At 43.9% G+C, this 24,655-nt stretch overlaps 1 protein-coding gene across 2 annotated transcripts in view; it reads right to left on the bottom strand.

The window, feature by feature from the left end:
- Positions 1–24,348, bottom strand: part of CACNB2 (calcium voltage-gated channel auxiliary subunit beta 2) — a 1,003,604-nt gene extending 979,256 nt beyond the window's left edge. Inside the window, exon 1 of one of the 2 annotated variants that reach the window (XM_086941951.1) lies at positions 24,052–24,348. In XM_086941951.1, the coding sequence (XP_086798077.1) occupies positions 24,052–24,135 (84 nt within the window). In that variant the 5' untranslated portion in view covers positions 24,136–24,348. The remainder of the gene's footprint in view (positions 1–24,051) is intronic. The other variant, XM_086941954.1, reaches the window with a different exon arrangement.
- Positions 24,349–24,655: the final 307 nt, after the last annotated feature.

Raw genomic sequence — 24,655 nt, 5'->3', positions numbered from 1 at the left:
TACAATGGTAATTCATCTGTTCTAGTGTTACTAGACATGTCGGCCGCATTCGACACAGTGAGCCATGAGGTGCTGCTGGGCAGGCAGGAGCGAACGGGGTGAAAGGCCGAGCCCTTAAGTGGCTGCAATCGTACCTGTCGGAGAGACATCAGGTGGTAACTATGACCCCGTTTACCTCCGCTAAGTCCTTGGTATGACATGGGGTGCCACAGGGCTCGGCAATAAGCCCCATTCTCTTTAATATTTATCTACACCCGTTGATCCCCATTATAATATTATTTGGGGTTGACCTAGTAAACTATGCTGACGTGACTCAACTGGTGTTTTCCCTGAAGGGGAATCAGGCAGTGACCATGGATATATTCCAGGAAAGCATGCGTCAGACTGCCAGCTGGCTCAAAGAGAATTCTTTGCAGTTTAATGGAGGGAAGACAGAGGTGGTATACTGCTACACTGGCAAAAGGTTACAGCATCTGCCGCTAGAGTTTAAACTCACTCCTGGAGACGAACACCTGGCTCCAGCTAAGACCATGCGCTATCTGGGTATCCTGATTGACGACGACCTTCAAATGGCATCACAGGCCAATAAAACGGTCAGTGTCTGCTTTGCCTTACTGAAGGCACTGCGACAGATACTCCCATTGCTGCCGGAGGAGACAAGACCCCTAGTAGTAAGGAGTATAATATTATGCAGACTGGTCTACTGCAACTCCCTATATCTGGGAGCCCCCCAATACATTCTATAGGGGTTGCAGAGGGTCCAGTCCATAGCGACAAAGCTGGCATTAAACAGCCAACGCAGATCCTCCACTACTCGGGCTCTGAGAGACCTTCATTGGCTTCCCGTCAAGGAGAGAATCTGTTTTAAATCTCTGTGCATGGTGTTCAGAGCGGTACACGGAACAGGCCTGATCCCTCTGCAGGAGATATTTACATGGAGTGGCGAGTTTTAGTGCGCGGGTGAGCTTTTAATTTTAATTTCAACAGTTAAAAACAGATATTCCTTAATTAAAAATGCGACGAAACCCCCCTGTCCGTGACCCAGCATACAGGGGCAGCACAGGCATCCCACACATGTTGCTTTGAGAACAGAATGCCAGCAAAACAATCAGCGCGTAGCATGCAGTGTCAGCTCTAAGTTGTTTTGGTTCTAGTCAGGTGCGCTTGCATTGCCCCTCCTGAAATAGACCGGCAGATGAAGTCGTCATAACGCTAGAGCGCTAACCAAAATGGCGCTTCCTAAAATGGCACTCGGAGAAGTAAAGTTCCCTGCCTATCGCTAAGCAGCGAGATGGAGTGGCGAGTTTTAGTGCACGGGTAAGCTTAGACTAACAAATTTAAATTTTAATTTCAGCAGTTAAAAACAGATATTCCTTAATTAAAAATGCAACAAACCCCCCCTGTCCGTGACCCAGCATACAGGGGCAGCACAGGCATCCCACACGAGTTGCTTTTAGAACAGAATGCCAGCAAAACAATCAGTGCATAGCATGCAGTGTCAGCTCTAAGTTGTTTTGGTTCTAGTCAGGCGCGCTTGCATTGCCCCTCCTGAAATAGGCCGGCAGATGCAGTCGTCCAAACTCTAGAGCGCTAACCAAAATGGCGCTTCCTAAAATGGCACTAGGAGAAGTAAAGTTCCCTGCCTATCGCTAAGCAGCGAGATGGAGTGGCGAGTTTTAGTGTGCAGGTATGCTTAGACTAACACATTTTAATTTTAAATTCAACAATCTGTGAGTGGGTGTGTGAGTAGCTGTGTCAGTGCGTGAGTGTGTGAGTGGGTTGTGAGTGGCTATATGAGTCAGTGAATGGGTGTGTGAGTGGTTTTGTGCATGTGTGAGTGACTGTATGGGTATCTGAGTTGGCTGTGTGGGTCTGAGAGTGGATGTGAGACTGGATGTGTGAGTGTCTGAGGGGCTGTGTTGGGGTGTCAGTAGCTGTGTGAGCCACTGGGCCAGAATGGAACCTCACCTGTCCCTTTATCCAACAAGAGTCCACAGTTTTGCAGAAAATGTCTATCAAACTGGAGTACTTTCTACAGGTTAATTAGTAAGTGCTTACTTGTCTGGCAAATATCTTGTGCATATTCTATGCTACAGCTTTGTACTGGACCAGGAGGAAACATCTCCAGTGACTCTGTGTGTATTTATTTTTGGCAATATGATTGTCGCGCAAGCTTCTTCTACCAGACATCTGTTATAACAAGAATCTTCCTTTATAGAATTTGACGAGGTTACAAAGAGGTAAATCTCTACCACACAATGGTACTTCCTCTTAACTATATGAAGCAAGTGCTTCTTTGTTTAGTGGAGCTGTCCTCATATACACCTGCATAGAGAATGTATACCCAAAATCATTGGGAAACATGCTCAGGGTCCACTTGGTAAGCTGCCCATCAGCATGGGGAAAGGCAGGAAGACCTTTGCTTACTACTAAGGAGGACGGTGCAGAGCCAAAGGGACAGAGCTTGCAAGTTATTTTGCGCATTTGCAAACTAGTGGTAATTTAAATGGAGAATCTTGCAGTGTTCTCTCACCTGGAGACAAGAATAAAGAACCCACTTGTCACAGTCACTACTGATTGTGCTCTGATAGATTAACAATGTATTCACCTCCATAAAAGATTTCAGATATTTTTTCAATGTAGAATTGCTGAGAAAACGCACTTGTGTTGCCTTCACTAAGCCAAAGAAGTTAGGATCATTTTACATTTACAGAAGTGGAGCTTCAACTGGGACACCTTCTATGTTTATATTTGTATGTGTTTGTTGTTGAGGTTTAATTTCTGTAAAATGAGCATCAGGGCCAGAACGAAACATCACATGACCATTTATCCAAAAAGAGTCCACACTTTTGCACAAAATGTCTACCCAACTGCAGTACTTTCTGCTGGGTAATTTATATGTGCTCAAACAACAATTGATGGACAGAATGCAGACTAATGTCATACATTCACCCCAGTACAGAGATCTGGGCCTAAATCCATCATTTTGTTGCTCACCATACCACCCCAGTTCAAACATGGCTATATGCAAATCAGTCTTGACCCTGTGCCTCATGGGAACAGTCCAGCCTGAACTGCCAAGCCATGTCTTTTCTAGACCGGAATCAAGCATCCTAGGACCGGTTTCTGGCTATCAGCCGTCATCAGCCAGGATAGCTTGACTCCAGGTGCGTGGAGAGCATGGGACTCATGTCTGAGCATACCGGTCCCACTCGGGTGACAAATGCAAAAACAACAGGTGATGGACAGAAAGCAGAACAATGTCATACATTCACCCCAGTACAGAGATCTGGGCCTAAAGCCATCGTTTTTTTGCTCACCACACCACCCCAGTTCAGACATGGCCATATGCAAATCAGCCTTGACCCTGTGCCTCATGGGAACAGTCCAGCCGAACTGCCAAGCCATGTCTTCCCTGGACCGGAATCAAGCATACTAGGACCGGTTTCTGGCTCTCCACATGGCCATAAGCAAATCAGCCTTGACCCTGTGCCTCATCGGACAGGGTCTGGCAGAAGGGATATGGGCCTAAAGTTTTCACAGGGTCAAGGCGGATTTGCATATGGCCATGTCTGAACTGGGGTGGTGTGGTGAGCAAAAAAACGATGGATTTTCTGCCCAGATCTCTGTACTGGGGTGAATGTATGACTTTGTTCTGCATTCTGTCCATCAACTGTTGTTTTTGCATTTGTCACCCCGAGTGGGACGGGTATGCTCAAACGTGAGTCCCGTGCTCTCCACGCCACTGGAGTCAAGCTATCCTGGCTGAAGTCGGCTGATAGCCAGAAACCGGTCCTAGGATGCTTGATTCTGGTCCAGGGAAGACATGGCTTGGCAGTTCGGGCTGGACTGTTCTCATGAGTTACAGAGTCAAGGCTGATTTGCATATGGCCATGTCTGAACTGGGGTGTTGTGGTGAGCAAAAAAACGATGGATTTAGGCCCAGATCTCTGTACTGGGGTGAATGTATGACATTGTTCTGCATTCTGTCCATCAACTGTTGTTTTTGTAATTAGTAAGTGCTACCTCGTCGGGTAAATGTCAAGTATGTATTATACACCACAGCTGCGTAATGGACCATGAGGAAATGACTCCAGTGACCTAGTCTGTGCTTAATTTAAGAAATGTGATTGTTCCTCGATCCTCTTCTTCCAGAAATCTGTGATAACATAAATCCACATATAGAGAAGACAAAGAAACAACAAAGAGGCTAATCTCCACCAAATAAGGGTACTTTATCTTAACCGCTTAACCGCTGTGTGGCGGTTTAATTTAGTGGGCATGGCCGCATCGGGCAATGGACGTGCGCAGCACTGCGGAGATAGTGCTTGTGACGACCGTTGGCCGACAGAAGCAGCGAAGGGGTTAACTATATAGTGCTTTCATGTTTGGTGCTTTCATGTTTGGTGGAGATGTCCTCAAATTCCTCAGCATCAAAAATTTGTCACCAAAATCAGAGGGGAAACGCGCTTGGGGGGCCCTTTGGTAAGCTCTCCATCAACCTGGGAAAAGGCAGGAAGACTGTTGCATACTACTAACGTGGACCGGGCAAGACCTCACTGAGTGAGCTTCTAGGTGATTTTGTACATTTGCCATTGCTGAACTCCTTTTCACAGATCTTTTCCACCCCAACTCTGCTTTTCACATTTTTCTGTGTAGGTTTGTTTAGTACCAACACCTCCTGAAGGTATTGGAGCACTTTACCTTAGCACCAGTTATTTTCTTTGTGCAGGTTTGTATAGTGACAACACCACCAAAAGGTTTTGGAGCATTCTACATTAGCACTAATTACCTATCGTGAGGAGACCGTAAAGTTGGACAAACCACTTAATCTCCAAGTGGCAACCTACATTTACTGTTGGTTGCCCGTCAAACTCCCACCCATCACTGCTTGCCCACACTGACTCCTGTTGCACTGATCCCCTCTTCTCCCAGATTCCCTCCTCCCCCTACTCTGATTTTCACTTTGGTTTTTTTTTGTGCAGTTTATGTTAACACCACCCAAAGGTACTAGAGTGCTTTCCATAAGCACCAGTTACTTTACACAAGGACATATTAATTTTTGTAGGCACAGGGAGATTAAATGTTTTGCCCAGAATCAAAGATGTTAAGCCAATGCCAAAAACTCGAACAGCTCCAAAGTCGGCATCTCTGGCCCTTTTGTGACATCATTTACCAAGAGTACACCACATAGTCTGCCTAGCATTGGCCTCAGTTCCACATTTTATGATTATGGGCAAATCACTTTATCTCCCTGTGACTGCCCACATTTCCTGTTGGTAGCCCATCCGCAGCCCGCACTTCATTGCTTGCCCCCACTGAACTTCATTGCACAGATCCCCTCCTTCACCAACTCTGCTTTTTACATTTTTTTTGTGCAATTTTGTATAGCGCCAACACCACCCAAGGGATTGGAGTACATTATACATTAGTACCAATCACTTTTTTTGTGCAGTTTTATATAGCGCCAAAAGCACCCAATGTTATTGGATCACACCAGTTATTTTTCACGAAGACACCGTAAACTTAGACAAATTACCTAATCTTCCTGTGACAGCCCACATTTGCTGTTAGTTGCCTGTCTGCAAGGCCGATATTGGCCATAGGAACGGCGGCCGTATTTTCCCCCCTTCTCAAAGTTACTACTCAAATGCGTCCCCGGGACCTGGCCCAACCGGTGGCTCATCTATAAACAAGCACAGGACATCACGCTTGTGTTTTTTCCCAAGATTGGCGGACCATCCACGATCCGCTGAGGATCTGTGACCCTAGATTTGCAACTTTCAATATGACATTTTGAGATGTCATCAGTGATGTCGTCAGTGATGTCACTGACCAGGTCATGAGTAATGTAATATGTGAGGTCATAAGCCGTGCATTGTGGGGCGTAAGTCATAGTTGGCTCAGGTAAAGATAACTACTGAATTTTACTGGTTTTATATGAGTGACATCTGAGCCTAACTATAACATCCCTGTAACCTTCGGTTTTTTCAGTGAATATGTTTGTGTATAATATAATATATCATAATATAATATAATATAATATAATATAATATAATATAATATAATATAATATAATATAATATAATATCATATAATATGATATGATATGATATAATATAATCATGTTTGTTGTCTTACTAATTTTGCCAACTGTTCAACAAATTTGAACATTTCCAAAACAAAGTGAATTTTCCTTCTGTTTTCATGTGATGATTCAAGCAAATTTCTCAACAGTGGACCTACAAAGAAGAGAGGAGGGTATCAAAAGTGACATTTCTCCTTTAAATTCCATGGTATTCTTTACTTCTTGATGCAGAAAAAAAATCTCAATGGAATTACACCAACCTTGGCATGTAAATAGACCGTTACTCGAGAAGGTATGTGTGCTTGATTTGGTGTAAATCTGTATAGTATATTGCCAGAAATTAGCATTAAAATTGTACTAGTTTGAGAGTGAGGAGGTTACATTTTAGAACTATGTGAATAGTCACTTATCATATTGTAGTGAAGAAGATCCACTCAGGAAGGTAGTATTTCAAGATAGTTTTATTCATGAAGATAACAGGTTGTAAGGTACAGGACATCATGTAGATATGTGGTAGATCAGAGCCCCACCAGGAGCTGCCTGTCAGCTGCTCAGCCCATGACCAACTGTCCCTGCCTCACTCAGTCCCAACATTCTGAGGCATCATCAGACTCCAACATTCTAATGAGACAGAGCACAGGCACTGGCAGAGCAGGGCTGGTAAAACACCTTACAGTGTAATATGCAGGATACTACATATCCCCTTTCGTTCAAACAGAAGCATTAAACCAATACGAGAATAACAACTGGTGAGAGAGAACCAAGGAGGAGATAACAAGGAAGAATAGCAGAGGAAACAGAAACAACGACAAAGAAAGGTGTAAGCAAAGCAGCGTGAAGAGACGGGTGGAAGAAAATGAGGAGGAGGAAGAGAAGAGTAAAGCGGAAACCGATAGAGATAAAACCGACTCACAGACATAGAAAAGATGAGGGAAAAACGAGTAATCAGAAAAAGGAAACAACATGGGGCAGAAGAACTCACACGCACCATGGACCAATCCCCAAACGCACCAACTGGCCAGGTAGGCAGGAAGGGAAGAAAGTACAAGGCACAACGGAGAATGAACACCAGCCTACACACAGACACAGGAAAGTAGGGTAGCAGGTTCCCTCCAGAACAGGAAAGAAAAGAATCAAAATAGGAACAAAGGAAGGCTGGAGATAAAAGACGACAACAAGAAGTGTAGATCCAGAAACCAGGGATGACAAAGAGAATGACACCACGAGGAAAGCTGGACGAATAGAAAATCAGAGAAAAGGCAAAGTAGATACATACAGTATGACTACAACTTCCCTCTGTTTCCAATAAACATAATAAATACGACGTAAGTGTAGTATTGCGTTATTTAAAACAGCAAAATTACAAAATGTAAATAGACAATAACAGTCAGAGGGACTACCACCATGACCGTCCTCTACTCCTCTGCAAGAATGTGAGGAGCATTGTAAATGGGACTGAAACCCATGTGAAGCCCTATGTAGGGTGACCATTTAAACGTAAATGAAAATGTAACCCATAACACACCCTGTGTGAGGGTGAAAATTCAAATGGGACTATGACCCATCATACACCCTGTGTAAGAGTAAAAATTTAAATGTAAATGGGACTGTAACCCATAATAAGCCCTGTGTGAGGGTGAAATGTAAATATACATGGGACTGTAACCCATAACACTGTTCCCTGTGTGAGGATACTCGTGTAAAAGTAGAAAGGGCGGTGACCCTAGCTACAGTGCCCTTGTAAGGCTAAAAGTTGTATGTTACCTAAGTAGGCAAATGTTTATGGGCAAATGGGGCTATAACCCATTCCCATCCCTTTATAGGGTAAAATTGTAAACATATGTAGGCTAATGTATATGGGCAAATGGGGCTATAACCCATTCCCATCCCTTTGTAGGGTAAAAATTGTAACCTATGTAGGCAAATGTATATGGGCAAATGGGGCTATAACCCATTCCCATCCCTTTGTAGGGTAAAAATTGTAACCTATGTAGGCAAATGTATATGGGCAAATGGGGCTATAACACATTCCCATCCCTGTGTGAGGGTAAAGACAGTATGTAACTGTGCCCTTTGTGAGGGTGAAAACCGTGAATAGCCTGTGTAGGCACGTATATGGGCAAATGGGGCTAGAACCCATACCCATCCCTATGTAGGGTGTAAAATATTGTGTTTTAATACCTGAAAATAAGCACTAAGTTCTCCCTATGTAGGGAAGTGAAAAGTGTGTGGTATACACAAGTTAAATGAAAATTGAACCCCTAAAAATGTGTGCTCAAAATTCCTAAACACATTATGTCAGCAATGAAAAATAATGTGCCATCATGTTATATGGTTTTGTTTGTAAGCGCTTGAAGCTAGATCAGTCCCATCGGAGCTTGCACATTGTAAATACAATGACTCGGCACAAATAAACTAATGCAAATGTAGACGTTGTGTTATAGGATTAACAACCAACAATAATGGTGCACGTTTTCTCTGCCCTGGGCTGCTCTCCTGTATGCACATCATGTATGCATACAACATTTGTTAGGTCTAGCGTTATTCAAGACCTTTTGATTTTAATAAAATGGTATGTATAGTACACTTACAGAGGCTTTCAGTCAGCCCTCTTTAGCCATTGGTCTGTTCTTGTGTCATTTCCATTTTTCTTCCATCCACTTCAGCATACACGAGTCAGCCCACTTAAGACATGGCTAACTACCCTGTGAGAGAAAGCATTCTGCTCTTTCAGAAGAAGCATGTCCACATGTAAAGTAGTTCCTGCCTGAGGCTGAGCTCTAAATTAGAATATTGGCAGGGGCTATCTGTGCAAGGACATAATCAAGGTCATTATAGTAGTTGGAAAACTACGACATTTTCTCTTTTATGGCTATCCTTCTACTTTGAGAAAACAGACATTTATGTAAAAAAAAATGTCCTGCATTGCATAAAATATATACCTGTGAAATTTCCACTGGATGCACTGGCACTAAGCAATTTATAAACATTAAAGAAAATAGGTGTGTGTGTCACCATCGTCCTGTGACCCTTACTGGAGTATGTATGATACCCAGATTTGCAGAGGTAAATTCCAGCAGACATTGTAATGTGAAAGCCACACAGACAGGCAGCATACATTTGAATAAACACAAGTATTGTTGAATGTAAGCCCGTAGAAGAGGTCCAACGTGAAAATTAAATCTGCCAGTCTATGTTGGCTCAAACATCTCAGGCACAATAGTATTTACGTGTGTGAGCAAATGCCTTTATCTTGCTCCTGAATGTGTCAGAGTACAAACAAAGATCTCGGTCCAACAGCACTCTGAAAAAAAAATCCCCATGTACAAAAAACGGTTGCTCATAGGAAAACAGCTCACCAGTGCTCCAAAAGTGTGTCGGCGACTGACAGGAAGCATGAAAACAACGATGACTTCCACAGAGATCTTACAAAGCCCATTGCCAGTAGAGAATGAAGCGCAGTAGAAGATTCATCATTCCGCGATCTGTAACTTGAAGTGCACGTGGAATTAGTGTCTCATTTCATTCCGGCAAGTGCTGACTATGCCATTCTATGTAAAAATGTATTTGAGCTCTCGGGCTTACGGTAGAAGATTTCAGATGAGGAACATGGCGGCACGTTTATTGTGCAAGGCTGGGAGGCTTCCGGCACGCCAATGCGCTAAATTTTTAATCTAAGATTTGCACAGCCATGACGTGTCGAAAGGCGTGTCGTCACAGAGAAATCTGCGCAGCTCAACAGGTGAAGAGAAATGCGCGCGCTGGAAGGCGGTTGAAGTAGCGTTCAACTGCGCACTTCTATTTGAGGTAAATTGAGCGCACATGTAAACTGCCATGGTTCATAAGTTAAACAGTAAAAGACTCCGTGACTGAGATGATTTACCATTGTCAAAGCAGCTGGTCTTCACAAGCGCCAATTTCTGCCTCACACTTAATCTCATCAGCACATGCACAGCTGAACTCTTTAAATTACAAATGAAGTTTGACTTCAATGTCAATTACTGCTTCGTGCTAGTTTGAACCTGCGCAGGACAGAGTTGTTCAACATGAAATAACACGAGTACGGCAAAGTATGTTCATTAACAACAGCATCTCTGTGCCAAAATGTCAACTTTCTCTCTGATAAAATGTTCCAAAAACGTTCCCGGAAAAGGAAAAAAAAATAACAGGGAAAATCCTCGTCTTAGCAAGATCCAGCTTTTTCTTCAAAAGGCACAGTTTGCTTGCTTTCACTAGCGCAATGACTATTAATGTTTAAATAAATATTTGAAACCTAGATAACTGTTTATAAATGTACGAAGCTATGGTCAAGGGCTAATACATAGTATTCAAAGGAAAATATACAAGCCTGTTTCAACTTCTGGTGGGAATGTCATCTTGGCAAGGAAGTCTTTCAATCTGTTTATTTTTATTTTTTTTAAAGCAGTGCTTCTTACTGCGTGGATTCTAGGTTGTGGCTAGATCGTGTAAATTAGAACCTCACGAACCACTCTTTGAACACAATAAAAAACAGAAGAGGGAATTCCTTTATAGTAAAATACACATGAAAAGTGTCTAATATGTCAGTTACCACCAACGTTGTCCCTCGCAGATTTAAAGCAGAAAAGCCTCTCGACGATATCAGGAACGCTGTAGATGAAGGGTGATTCCAGCACGATGTATGAGGCAAAGGTTGAAGCCTTTACTCAGTGGATGATGCCACCACAGAAATACGTCGTGAAACATCACTGCAGCCACACTAGTGCAACCCCATTCAAAAGTCATCAAAAGGTGCACAAGATCACACATTGCAGGGAGCAAGTGCTGAGGATCACACAGCTTTATGTAGTAAAAAGGCATATCTTTCAGCTGCCACATCTTACTGTTTTTTTTTAAAATCAAGATGAAACAACCAGGTGTCTGTAAGTTGTAGAAAGCACGTTGCAGTGTAGCAGACTGAGATGATAAAGTAAAAGTCCAGGATGAGTAGAGATGATAAGCACATCACGCCTGGGCTAGGGCTGGCCGGTGGTGAGGCCACTGGTGGGGCTTAAAGGCGTAGCTTTGTGCTTACTTGTTTCTTGTTGTCTTCTTTTCCTTTTCTTTGAAGTTCTTTTTTCTTCCTTACAGTTGTCTTCATTGTACTGTTTCAAAAACGCATTTTTCTTCTTTGCAGTTATTTCCTTCTTGTGGATACCTTCTCTTCTTAACCTTGTGGTTGTAGCCACTATAGTTTCTTTCATTTTCGCCATCTCCAGGTCCACTTTTAAATCAGGTTCATTTGTAAGTCAGGTACCTGAGATTTGCTTGTAGCTGTAGGTTCTTCGTCACCTCGTCGCCAAAATATGTAGTGAAGAAGATCCACTCAGGAAGGTAGTATTTCAAGATAGTTTTATTCATGAAGATAACAGGTTGTAAGGTACAGGACATCATGTAGATATGTGGTAGATCAGAGCCCCACCAGGAGCTGCCTGTCAGCTGCTCAGCCCATGACCAACTGTCCCTGCCTCACTCAGTCCCAACATTCTGAGGCATCATCAGACTCCAACATTCTAATGAGACAGAGCACAGGCACTGGCAGAGCAGGGCTGGTAAAACACCTTACAGTGTAATATGCAGGATACTACACATATCCTCTGCATATTCGTAAATACAAGGAGAAGTTGGGAATCCATTTAAAAAAACATAAAGGAGCCCCTGTGGACCAGAGAGCTTTTGCCGTGGTGCATTCATGACTCGGCAGTACTCTGATTGGCTAGCCTTCAAAGAAACGATTCTGTTAGGTATGTTTAGAACAGTTCAGAAACTCACCTAAACAAAACACAGGTAAAAGTGCAGGTGCAGTTATGAATGAAAACTTTAAAAAAACTGAAATGTGTTTGGAATGTTAGAAGTACAATCCATAACTTACAGAAAAGGCATGGAAGCCATAAATCACGCACCAACTACAATGCTTATGACCTCACAATGTTAATACCAATAAATAAAAAGATCTAAATGTGAAATGTATTTAAACAACTCCTAATCAAACCGAATATTAATACTACATTCATAGCCATCTCTATCAAAGTATGCATTTGGTTTGCAAGTCATAATTTTGTAAGGCTCTTGTGAGAGGGATAGATTGTGCTTCTGGCTAAAACTTGCAAAGTGCATTTTTTTTGTTTTAATTTGGAATAATATTTTGTACTTTAACTTTTGATTTGGGGTTATTTTTTAGGTGAATATAATTAAAAGAAAAGACAAATATATATATTTGTGTAGTCCAGAGTATAGAGTTATAGAAAAACAAGCTTTGTGTTGTTGAACAATGCATTCTCCCTTTAGAAATAATGCTCTTTGTGCTGCTGTTTGCAAGAATCGAGGGCAACAGAAACCCACCTCTTCATAAAGCATTTGCTTCTGAAAGACTTGAATCGTGCATATGGCCTGCCATCCCTTCCCCCTTGATTCTCGAGGCTTCGCAGAGTTGTTTGATTTTTACGCACTGTCATGCTTAGAAACTAAACAGCTGCAGGGGAGGCAACAGCCTGAGGCTAAGAATCTCAGTGGGTGTTATATGTATTTGCAATTATGTCAGGTCTGTGAAATAACAATGATTCTTGTTGAAACACACGTTTCGCAACTATTGACTTTGTGATTAGTCTACCCAAGAGTGCAATGTAAATCATGATGGCCCCAGACAGAAAAACCCTTGAAATATCCCCCACACACACTGGAGGAAAACTCCCAGTGATTGGTGGACCTTAGCTAGTTTGTTCTGGGAAACAGACCTTGCTTTAGGCATTTAGCTCCCGCTATTACATAAAGTACCACAATTCTGCCATGACAGCAAGGTGTGATTAACCTGCCTCCACATACAATGTTTGCTACGAAGCAACTCCCGGGATTTGTGCAACCATTATGTTATGTTATGTTGTTATGTTATATGTTGTTTTATATAGCGCACGGCTACTCAAAAAGATTGTCCCGGCGCTTTTATTGAGAACGTATAGCAGAGTGAACACAACACAGTAATATAAAAACTATGTAACACCTTAAATGTTCTAGATCAGGCACTGCCAGCAAAGAGTACTATAGGCACTGCTTCTCCTACAAGAGCACTGTGGGAGCCGTATTGCCAAGGTTTAAATGAAACCCTTTATACTCACAGTATTGCATAGAAAAGCCCCATGGAATATAAACTGGCAGGGAAACATTGTGCAAAACTTTTCCAAAACAGAATTATTATGAAAACAGGCAAGAAACACGAATCCTATTCCAGTGGTCGAGTTAGGATGAAATGTATTAGCTCGAAAACGTGATTGAGCTGTGTGAAGAAATACAAAATGGAGAATGAAGAGGAACTAATACACTTCCAACTACACAAAAGGTGAAACTCAGGTTCATTTGAAGTCCATAAAAACTTTTCACATTCCAAGTAACAGCCAACAATGTTTTTGCCCAAACCTGGGCAAAAACAATCAACCGATAAAAGCAAAATCATTGTTGTATCCACATTGGAATAATGCATCAAACTCACTTGTATGAGGATTTCTCGTTGAAATATACCATGTTTTTCATCATCTGTCTTTCTTAATTAAACACAGCACAGTGTTGCAATTATTCTTCCAGAACCTCTGTGTTATATTGGCTCACTTACTGAAGGCCACAAGATTGCGCAATGGTGTTGCTTAGACTTGGTGAAGCTAAAGTAGTGACGCAAATCACACTGGCGGCTCCTTTGCTATGGCGGAGGAGCGTCGCCCCCCCTGCCAGCAGCTGCAAAACTTGGAAAATAAAATGATAATAAACCCTGCTTACTATCGTTTTATTTTTCTCTTACTGTGTAGCCTTGGGGGTAGTGCCCAGGGCCAGACTGGGAACCAAAACTGGCCCTGGCAAACTGCTCGGCCGGCCCCCAGGGCAAGGTGCAGCCAAGCTGTTTGCTAGGGCCAGTTTCAGCCGATTTTGTGACAGGGGACCGATATTGCTGGTCCCTGTTTACAAAAATGCACCCAGGGGCCCAAAACTGGCTTCGACCTTGGCTACTCATCGGGAAACCGCCCATGCCTGCCGCGGGCAGTCCGGCCCTGGTGGTGCCACCGGATGACAGGCACTGAGGGGTAGAGGTGGGCCCTACCTTCAGTGTGCATGACAGTTTAGTCAGCCGTCTGAGGCTGGCCAAATTGTCACGCACACTCAATCTGTCTCCAACCCGAGCTGCGTTGCAGGATGGAGAGAGCAGGTATAGCCTCCCAGTCTCCCTGTGAGCGCAACCTGAGGGCACTCAGGCCAATCCTGATGCTGATCTCATACTGAGAGAGCAGCGTCATAATTGGCCGCAGGGCAGGCTGGGAGCCTGCGCCTGCCTGCAGTGGAGCAAGAAGAGCGGCAATGCTGCGGGTTGAGGTACATTTATTTTTAATTTTTTTTTGTACTCCCCCAAGTTCCCCTGCACCTCCACTTTGCTCCGGCAGCAGCGCGACTGACAAATCAGACTCTTCATCTCTTTTTTTTTTTAATGCTTTATTTAATCAGCACTACTGGTAAAGACAAATTACATTTAGATGAGAGCCTGAAGCAAATATAGGGCAATGTAATTCAATTACATCTAATCACTGTTCATTTTCTCTTTCTGTGAGGTCCTTCTGCCTCCCTCTCTCGCTTCGAGTCATGACTTTTTTAACAAAACAAAGCCTGAACAAAAAAACAAAAAAAACACCCCAACTTTGTTTTAAACAGACACCCCCCCTACCCTCCCTCCCCTTCCCTGGTGGCGGTGCATCAACTGCCTGATTGTCATTGAGTAGTCAGACTTGTATCGGAGCATGGTGTTGTGTCCTATGTAAGTCTTGCAAGGCCAAGAGGGATGAGAGGTGTATCTAGAAATGCTTGGACAAGGAAGGAGAACAGTGTAATGCTCTTATGGAAGGTGGACATAACGCTGATGGAAGGTCACTCGAGAGAGTGCTCATGTAAAGTGCTCTGATACCCGATGTCTCCGGTCTAGTTCGCGCAATATAAAACTCTAAAAAAGTTTAACAATTTAAAAAATGGACCCCACCGATACTCAAATTTTTTATAATCATCTCTAAAAATATCTGCTAATCTTTCCGTAGTGAGTATTCTCCAGAGCCGAGAATGCCAGAGTGACAGCGCTTGAGCCTCCATCTTTTTCCAAGCTGCCGCTATTGTTGTTTTGGCCGCTATGCCCATATGCCCATAAAATCGCGTTGCCTGTTTTTGTCTGGTGCTCTAACCCCAGGTCTCTAATGCCTAAAAGTATTTCCTCAATGGAGGTCAGTATAGAGTAACCTAGCATTTCCTTAATATGAGTGAGAATCCCCTCCCAGAAAGGGCGAATAATTGGGCAGTCCCACCATATGTGGCGAAAGTCCCCAAGAAGACCGCATCCACGCCAGTAGTGATCAGAGGAGTTAGGAAAAATCTTTTTAAGTTTAGTGTGGTAGAGGTACCAATCATAAAGAGTCTTGTAATGAGCCTCTCCTAGACTCACTGAGTGATTGCTCTTCCTTATATCCGACCACAGATGTTTCCACTCCTCTTCAGAGATATCTCTCCCAATGATTTGTTCCCAGAGGGACATGTAACGGGCCCGTGGGGCATGTGTTGCCAACAGTTGTAGTCCATAGAGAAAAGAGATCTCTCCCCTCATGGTGCCTGCCTCTGATACCATTTTTGTATCATGGTGCATTCTCTGGTGGCGGCTTCTCTTACCCTGGGCTGAGAAACCCAATGTTTGAGTTGGCGAGAGTGAAAATGTTCACTGCTTGGGACCTGGAATTCCCTTTGACACGTTTAGAATGTATGCACGTCTAAGTTATGGAACATGTCTGAAACCATCAGGCATTCACCTTCCTGCCATGTGTCGAATGGGCTGTCTCGCAAAGCTGGTGGGAAGTCTGGGTTGAAATGGATGGGTGTGTATTGTGAAGGAAAGGCTGTCAGCCACCCCACCCTTGTGACTTCATCCCATACCTTGAGCATGGTGTGTGTCGGAGTGCTAATGTATGCATTTGCTGGCCTCTCTTTTTTCAATCTCCAGGGGATATCCCAAATCATTCTGCCCAATATCTTCCTGTCTATGTGTATTCACTGCTTAACGGATTCTCTCCTGGACCTCTCCACCGGTACCCTCAATTGGGCTGCCTTGAAATAGACTGAGAAGTCTGGTAGCGACACCCCCCCCTCCTTCTTTGGACCTCTTAAGACATGGAATGGTAAGCGCGCTCTTCCCCCTTGCATATGAATTTGGTAATTAAGGAGCATAGCTTGGGTAGCAGATCACGCTCTAAATAAACCGGGAGTTTCTAGAACAGATATAGTAGCTTTGGGTGCAACGTTATTTTTACAGCATTGATCCGTCCTAGCCATGAGATCTACATTTGGTTTCCAGTGTTTGAGATCCTGTTGTATTTGGGTCAGCATTGGGGGATAGTTGGCCATTAAAGAGGCCTTCTCTCTAGGAGTGAGTTGGATCCCTAATCACTGAATCGAGCATTTGGCGCTTTGATAGGTGGATTGGCCCTGAAGTCACAAGGCTTCCTCTTCTGGGACTGTAAGATTCAATAGGAAAGATTTCGATTTATTTACCTTGAAGCCTGCTACTGCTTCAAATGTATGTAATTTGGTCTGTAATACTTGTAGAGAGGTTTCCGGGTCTGTAAGCACTATTAAAATGTCATCAGCAAAGAGTGAGTCCTTATGTTCCGTGCTCCCGAATTGTATGCCTCTGATCTCTGGGTGTGCTCTGAACAGAACCGCCAGGGGTTCAATGCTGAGAGCGAACATCAGAGGGGAATATGGGCACCCCTGCCTTGTGCCCCTCCTCAGGGAGAATGGTGGTGATTGTGACCCGTTAACCTGCACTCTTAACTGTGGATACCTATAGTTAGCCCGCACCATGTTAATGAAGCCTTACCAAAAATCAAATTTTTGCATAGTCAGAACAAGGAGAGGCCAATCTAACCTGTCAAAGGCCTTTTACGCGTCTAGGCGCACCAATAGTGCTGGAATCTTGAATTTGGCAAATTTCTCAATCAAATGAATAGTCCTATGAATGTTATTGTGTGTTTTTCTGCCTTTTATGAAGCGTGATTGATCAGGGTGGATTAGTAAGGGTATTAACGTATCTAGTCGCGCAGCTACTATGGCAGAGAAGAGTTTGACATCCAAGTTTAACAGTGCAATGGGTCGATAGAATGCATATTTATGCGGATTCTTTCCTGGTTTTGGAATCACCATGACCACAACCTCAGACATAGAATTTGAGACTTTTGAGTCTTCTGCTATTGCATTAAATAACAATGTGAGGTGTGGTGTGAGTTCCGACGCATATATTTTATAAAATTGAGTTGTAAGCATGTCAGGCCCTGGGGATTTGTGTAGTTTGAGTTCCGAAATTGCTGTCCTTACCTCATCCTCCGTGATCAGTCCATTCAACTGATCATTCTCTGCAGGCGAGATCTGGTAAAGCGCTACGAGTCCAGGTATTGATGCTCTGCTGTAGATTAGTATCAGGTTGTGTACCTGTGTAGAGGTCCCTAAAAAACCCACTGAAAATGTATTCTTTAAAGTGGGGAGAGGATGTACCCTTACGGCTAGAGCGGTCAACCTCAAAGCTGAGGTACCGGGTTCGAGTCTCAGCGACGACGCTCAACCTCCTGTGATTCTGGGCAAATCACTTAGTCTACCCGTGCCTAACAAAAATGAATATGTCCTTATGTAACGAAACTGGTGCTTATGTAAAGCTCTCTGATACCCGATTTCTCGGGTCTAACTTCACGCTATATAAAACTCTAAAAAAACCACAAAAAGAATGTTGTCCTTATGGGATATAGTGCCATCCCTATCCTGAATGCCCACTATGTATTCACGTTCCCTCTTTTCACGCAACTGCCTTGCTAAGTGGGCCCTTACTTTGCCTCCCTGCGCGTAGGAGATTTGCCGGAGTCTCAATAGTGTGTATTCCGCCCTGTTAGTGTAAATTGCTTTGATCCCCCCCCCCCCAGTACTGTGAGTTACCTCTTCAATATTTGTGACTGTGCTGTTGTATGGTCCCTCTCTACTTTCACCAGTTCCTCCTCTGGTGCTACTCGTTCCTTAGCCCGCCGTTTGTTTAGGGTGGAGTTCATATCTATGAACTTACCCCTGAGGACTGTTTTAAATGCGTCCCATTTATTCTGGACTGAGGTGGCCTGGGGGTCAAGAAGTCAGAGATGGATTTCCTCAACTCCTCTCTCATAAGTCTATCCCTGGTCACTGGTACTGGAAATACCATCTATGAGTGCTTGACCCATTGTGCCTCCAAGACAGACTGATAGTTACCAAGCTGTGATCTGAGATCGTAATCTGGAGTATCTTTGCAGCTTCTAAAGAACCTAGGAGAGATCGGCTTATAAAAATGTGATCTAATCTGGAATATGTAGAGTGAACATGTGAAAAGAAGGTATAATCTTTGGTGGTTGGGTAGAGCGCCTGCAACACGTTTTGTAGGCCCAATGCTTGTATTTTCTGCTTGGTTCCCTTGAAAAAGATGCTCGTGGCTGCCCTCTGAAAGTGTGTACTATCCATCTCTGCTTGCCATGTCAGATTAAAGTTGCCCATGAGTATCTCCCCTTCACCATGATTATTCTACCCTCCTGATCAGACTTAATATCCTCAGTTAGGAATTTCCTCAAGATGTGGAACAGCAGGGCCACTCCCTTTTGTTTGGAGTTGGTGGATGATCTATAGAATAATGGGTAGCTTTTATGACAGAGCTGCATCTCTTCTGTTTTTTTAAGGTGCATTTCCTGCAACGCTACCACTTCAAACTTGTGATCCGTGAGGTATTTCCAGACTTTTTGCCTTTTTTAGGGGCAAAATCATACGCTTTATGTTCCATGAGGCTATTGAGACCATTTTACCATTCTTTGAACACTGCCCCTCTCCCTTCCCTCCCCGCATATCTGCGCTCCTCCTTTAACGATCCCTGGTTGTGGTTTAGAATTACCTCTTTCAGCAGCGAATAGTGGTCCAGCAAACCCCATTTGTAACAGTTGCCCACCACCAGGTACCCTCCCCCCTCGTGTAAAAAGAAAATTAAACTTCCGATCAACCCTTCGCCGGACAGCCAACGGGCTTCCAGCCAGTTCAGTAATGGTAGAAACTGGTATAATAACTGAAGACACGGGCAGTGCCCAGAGTCACGGCCGATGGATGATATCAGCATAGCGTTCCATCTGTAAAAAGATCTTTAGTATTAGGTTCCAATTCAGACCGTTTACCTTGACGAAGGTGCGCCATTTCTATTCAACATCTTTATGCCTGTGTTCATCTCTCTTGTCCTCGTGGCTCTCTCCCCAAGAACAAGGCATGGATTTTTCCTAACCGGTAGGCAATCATTTTTGGCCCTCATTTGCTGCTTGGTTTTCCTTTTGTGACGGTGCACCATTGTTTTCTTGGCCTTGACATCACGTCTGAGTCTTTCGAGGGTGCCTTGGCTATTGTCATCTTCAGGGACAGGGAGGCCCAAAATGCGCAGGCCTTCTTCTAGACCTGAGACAAGTTAGGATTTGTTGTTGAGTTCGAAGGCTAGACCACATGGGAATGTCCATCTGTAGCGTATATTGTCTTCCCTGAGTTTGGTGGTTATCGGCCTTAGTTGTTGCCTGCGTACCAGAGTGGAGGGTGCCAGACCCTGAAACAGCAGCCATTTGTACCCCTGGAACGTAGTCACTTTTTTTTTCCCTGTGGCTTGTAGTATTGTTTCTGTAGATTTAAAAGAATGGAGCTTAACGAGGACATCGCTTATGCGATTCCGTTTGCCCAACTACAGATTCCCAACTCGGTGAAACCTGTCTATTTTAATCTTCAGCTGACATGGACTCACAATTTCTGCGAAAGCCCTTCCACAAAGGCCTCCAAATACGGTCCTTCCGCACCCTCCTCCAGGTCTCTTATACAAATATTCTCCCTCCGAGACCTGTTTTATAGAACATTTATTAGAAAAATAATGCAACTATAAAGTAAAAAATAATATATGGGAAAAAGTGATAAAAGAAAATTAGCACACAGCTATAAAAGTGTAATAAGTTGATTAAAAAGCACTGGCAAAGACATATGCTCACGGCGTGAAAATGCCAAGCTATTGACTTTACCAGTGCTTGGGTGATCATAAAATGAATTTACTATTAAGAAAGCCCTTTCCAAGATGGCAACCCTTGAGCACGCATACATTGTGATGTATGTATATGCATACATTGTGACATGCATGCCTGCTTGTGTTGGCATGGTCGCCATTATTAATTTACTGTTTTAATATAGCAGATAGTCATGTTAACATAGTATATTAAAATGCCTAAAAAGTAAAAAGAAAGTTAATGTAAAGCACAAAAAGGAAAGCAAGCAGCCCAGTAGCGCTTTTCAACTGCCAGGCGTTTGCTAAACGAAATTTTTTTTTTTAATTTGTGAGAAGGGTAGCGGGAAAGGGATAGGGGTGGCGACAGGGGTAGCTGGAAGTTGAGGATTGAAAATAAATCACGGAGGCTATGATGAGGCGGTGGAAAAAGCAGGAGGAGCGATGAAGCAAACCGGGATCCCATGGACTGATGAATACCAAAGTTATAAAATTAACAATCATTAGCAAAGTCGATAGGTCTGGCATTAGTTGCCAGTCTTTTGACTTTGTCAAAACTCGTTTTCTTTTGTCATGTTTTTTTTTTGTGTCAAAATTTTGTCCAAAAAATTATTGTTGGGGGAGTTGCTACCCACTCACCAATATAAAAATCATTGGCTAAAAGCAAAAACATTTTTAGGTCTCAAAAAGGAAACATTGCCAGGATAGTCGTTGGCACTGACGGGAACTACTCTGTGAGCGGATGTGCTCTGTGTGAAAGAGTAGAATGCTATCACTCATAGTGAATTGGTAAATGGCTAAAGTGGGCTGACCTACTGCCCCAGGATGTATGCTGCAGCGGGTGGATGAAAAATGTGAATGACATCAACAATAGAGTAAGGTTCAAGGGGGTTGTCTGAAAACCTGTACGAGTAAGTATATTATGAGTATACAACTTAAGCAAAATGTAGAGCTTTTAGCTATCGCCTTATCTAAAAAAGAGTATACAGGTAAGCAGTGGAAAGACACAACTCATCCAATCAGAACTCTGATAGGCCGAAATAGTCTTAGTTTGACACATACAATGATAAGGAGGAAAGCTATTGAATCAAGAGAAGAAAAGTGAGAGGGACATAAAAAGTCAATCATGAGCGAGAAGCAGACACAAAGCTATTTTAAGTATATGTCATGCTGTCAAACACTAGGTCTGCCTTGGTAACCGAGACCAAAAAAAGAAGTGAAATTAAAATGTTGCAAGAGTATGCTGTACATTTTGCATTGAGCAACTCTTTCAACCCAAGATAAATGTTACATTCAGTCAAATTGATCAACGTCATAAGCTACACAAGGAAGTACATGTCTTTAATGTTGTTCTCACAAAGCATTTTGTGGAATTTCGGTTTTCAGAAGAGGTAATGAATTTTCAAATACAACAGGATCAAATTGGCAAATAGCATGATAATATGCACAAAAGACATTTGAGTGAAAAAGTAAGTAAAGGAGGAACCGAAGCTTATAAATGACATCAACAGAAGATACCTTATGAGCGATATTGATGCACTGCACTTTTAAAATTCAACCAATTCTCAAGTTCGTGATCTAACATTCTGTGCTATATCCATGCAAAACATATTCCGCAGCTTTGACAATATGCACACCTAAGGCCATGTTTAAAACAGGCCGGTAATGGAGATTTCACCAAAAATAATCAGATTTCTCATTTGCAACAGCAATACTGCCCTAGTGGGGTGCACCACTTTTGACGAGCATAACACCGGTGGAGAGAGGTCCCACCCTGGCAGCACAGCAGCCACACAATTTATGGGTGTTAACCCACCACCACATTTGGCTGACTTAGTGCTGTGAAAGATTGCTATGGAAATCGTCATGGGCTTTCACATGAAGGTAAGGGTGGCATCGCTAAATCGCAAGAAATCAGCTCAGATTGTTAGTTAAAAAGGACAGATGCGCACCAATAGTGTACACCTACTTTTCCCGGATTTGGTGGGGCAAATTCTGAGTAGTGAAACGCATTAGTGGATTTTTCCCATGGAGGATTGCTCCCTCAAATTGGCTCCCCTCATAGTGTACACAGCCAGTCTGATTGAGAAACCTCTGCCGCCATAACAGAACATTCTTAATAAGGTAAATGTTCTACCCTCATCTCGACCATGGTAGGAAATGTTGCTACAATCGAACGTGGAAAGGTTTTTGAACAAACTATAACTCAGCCTGTCAGTCTCAATAGTAGCTAAATCCACACTGTGAAAACATAAACTTTTGCCATTGAATATGGAGGAAAATGTATAGACATCTACTGAGAGTTTTATTATGCAAAATGGTGCATGGGTCCAGGCGCCACTTGGCCAGTGAGTTGTAAGTAAAATAGAAAATGTGTTCTATTCAGCACAGGGGCTAACTTGCGCTTGCAGGTGTGCAGAGTCACCATGAAAACCAGAGCAGCATTTCCAGACTGCAGCTCTGTCTTTCACTGCAGTCGGCAGGCCTCGTTTTGAAGGGAACAGGATTCCCTGGCAGGTGAATGCTGTGAGTGAATTCACTTACATTTATGGTAGTGACTGGGGGCTCGGGGGACCACCACGCCCTCTTCCAAAAGGTACCCTTGGGGGTGCCACTTCCTCAGTGGAGCACAGATAGTTTTCCTCCCCAGAGCCTGTTTGTTCCCACATCAGTAATATGGCTCAGGTGCAGGGGCAAATTTTGTTTCCTCATTTGCTCGAGGTCATACCCTATGTAAAATGCAAAATGTGTGCCCACAAGATCAGTATTACAGAAGGGGATGTGCAAGCATCTGCCATCTTTCTGAACTTCAGAAGACATCCGATGAAAATGCTTGTTGCTAAAAATGCTTGTTGCTACTGGAGACCACTTTGGGAATCCATATATAAAGGTGGATAAAACTTCACCACTAAATTCTGCAAAATCTAAGGTTAAAATCCAGGGCTTTGTAATGCACCTGAAGGGTAGGTTCCCAATCGCTGTGTAAAAAAGGTGCACAGCCTGAATGGTTCCCTTTCCAACATCGATATGATTTTTACTACATCACACAGACATGTGCGTCATATGGCCCAGGGATTCCTAGAGAATGACCAGGAAACAGAGCGGGAACTTGCCTGCACTGTGGAGCTCGGAGCTGAGAGCACGCTATCTCGCGCTGCAGCTCTGCAGTTTACATCAGTCCATGTAAGGCTTGACGTCTGAAATCCCCGTCCCATAAAAGTTTTAAGAAGGCACGGAGATCTCGAGGATCTGTGGAAAAAACCCAAAAGGCTGGGATCCCCTGGCCGCGCTGACACGTTCTGTTTTCAGTCAAATAAACTTCTCGTTCCTTGTTTACTGTTTCGCAGACCGCAGTCGAGGGTCCACCCTGCTACTGTAATCCAAAAAGAGGCAAATTCCTCTCAGCTTTACAGGCGGGTGGGTCACGGCAAGTGTGAGCGGGCTTAGTCGCCAAAGGACGGCGACAAGACCTCTCCCCATTAAAAGGTACTGTTTTTTTTTTTTTACATTACAGAGATGCACAGGAAGTACTGGGTGCTTGAAGGGGCGTTTGTGGCGGTCTGCAGGAAAATGTGCACTGGAGAAAAGTGAGGAGGGCGGGGTGGGGGGGTCACTCACCCCCGCATGAACTAATGACAAGTGCAGCGGCGAACAACAGGTGGTTCTACTCCCCATTCCGCCCTTAACAGCGCGGGTCCCGGCAGCACGCGCACCCAGCTCAGCCTCGCATCAGGCAGCAGCAGCCGTTAAACACAGTTGCTAAGGAAATACGAAATTGCAGTCGAGGAAAAGCGACAAAATGCAGGCTGGGGACCGCGGCTCGGTTGCAAAGCATCGCGGAATAAAGCTAAAGGCACTGTACCTGCGTGCTGGGGTTCTCCAGGGTGTCCATCTGAATATCCTGGGAAGTGGAAGGCGTTTTGGACATCATCATATTGTGGACCATTGGATAAGCTAATGGATTGAAGACAGCTGGAGGAGGAAGGGAAGCCGTTCAGTGACAGTCCTGGAAAAGCAAGGAGAGCCCCCTGTTTATTTCACCCTCGCCTGGGCTGCGCGCGTGCCATGCTGGCTGGAGGCTCGCCCGTGCCGCTGGTTTCCAGCCGCTGCCTTGGCTTCAGCAGGAGCAACAGGAGGAGGCAGGAGGCGGCCCGGGGACCGCGCGCTGATGGGAGCGGAGATTCCTGATATCACACAGACGGCCGCCTCCGCTGTTGGATGTGTCTTTTAAGGAGAACAGAGCTGCTTCCTCCAGCCCAGGCACAGAAAGAAGTGGCGAAGGTAGCTTGGCTGGGCTGAGTCTCTGCGCACGTGACGCGCGCTTGGAGATGTGTGGCAATGTGTCTCTGTGCTCAGGAGGTCCCCGCGTAGTCTGGTCTGCATCAGTGATATCTACGCCAGGCGGATCATATCTGACCCGCCGTCCATCAGTGAAGTACAAACAGCTGACAAAGTGACCGCCGACA

The sequence above is a fragment of the Lissotriton vulgaris genome, chromosome 10 (genome assembly GCF_964263255.1).
Source record: "Lissotriton vulgaris chromosome 10, aLisVul1.2, whole genome shotgun sequence".
Lineage (NCBI taxonomy): Eukaryota > Metazoa > Chordata > Amphibia > Caudata > Salamandridae > Lissotriton > Lissotriton vulgaris.
This window is presented reverse-complemented; position numbering and strand designations above follow the sequence as displayed.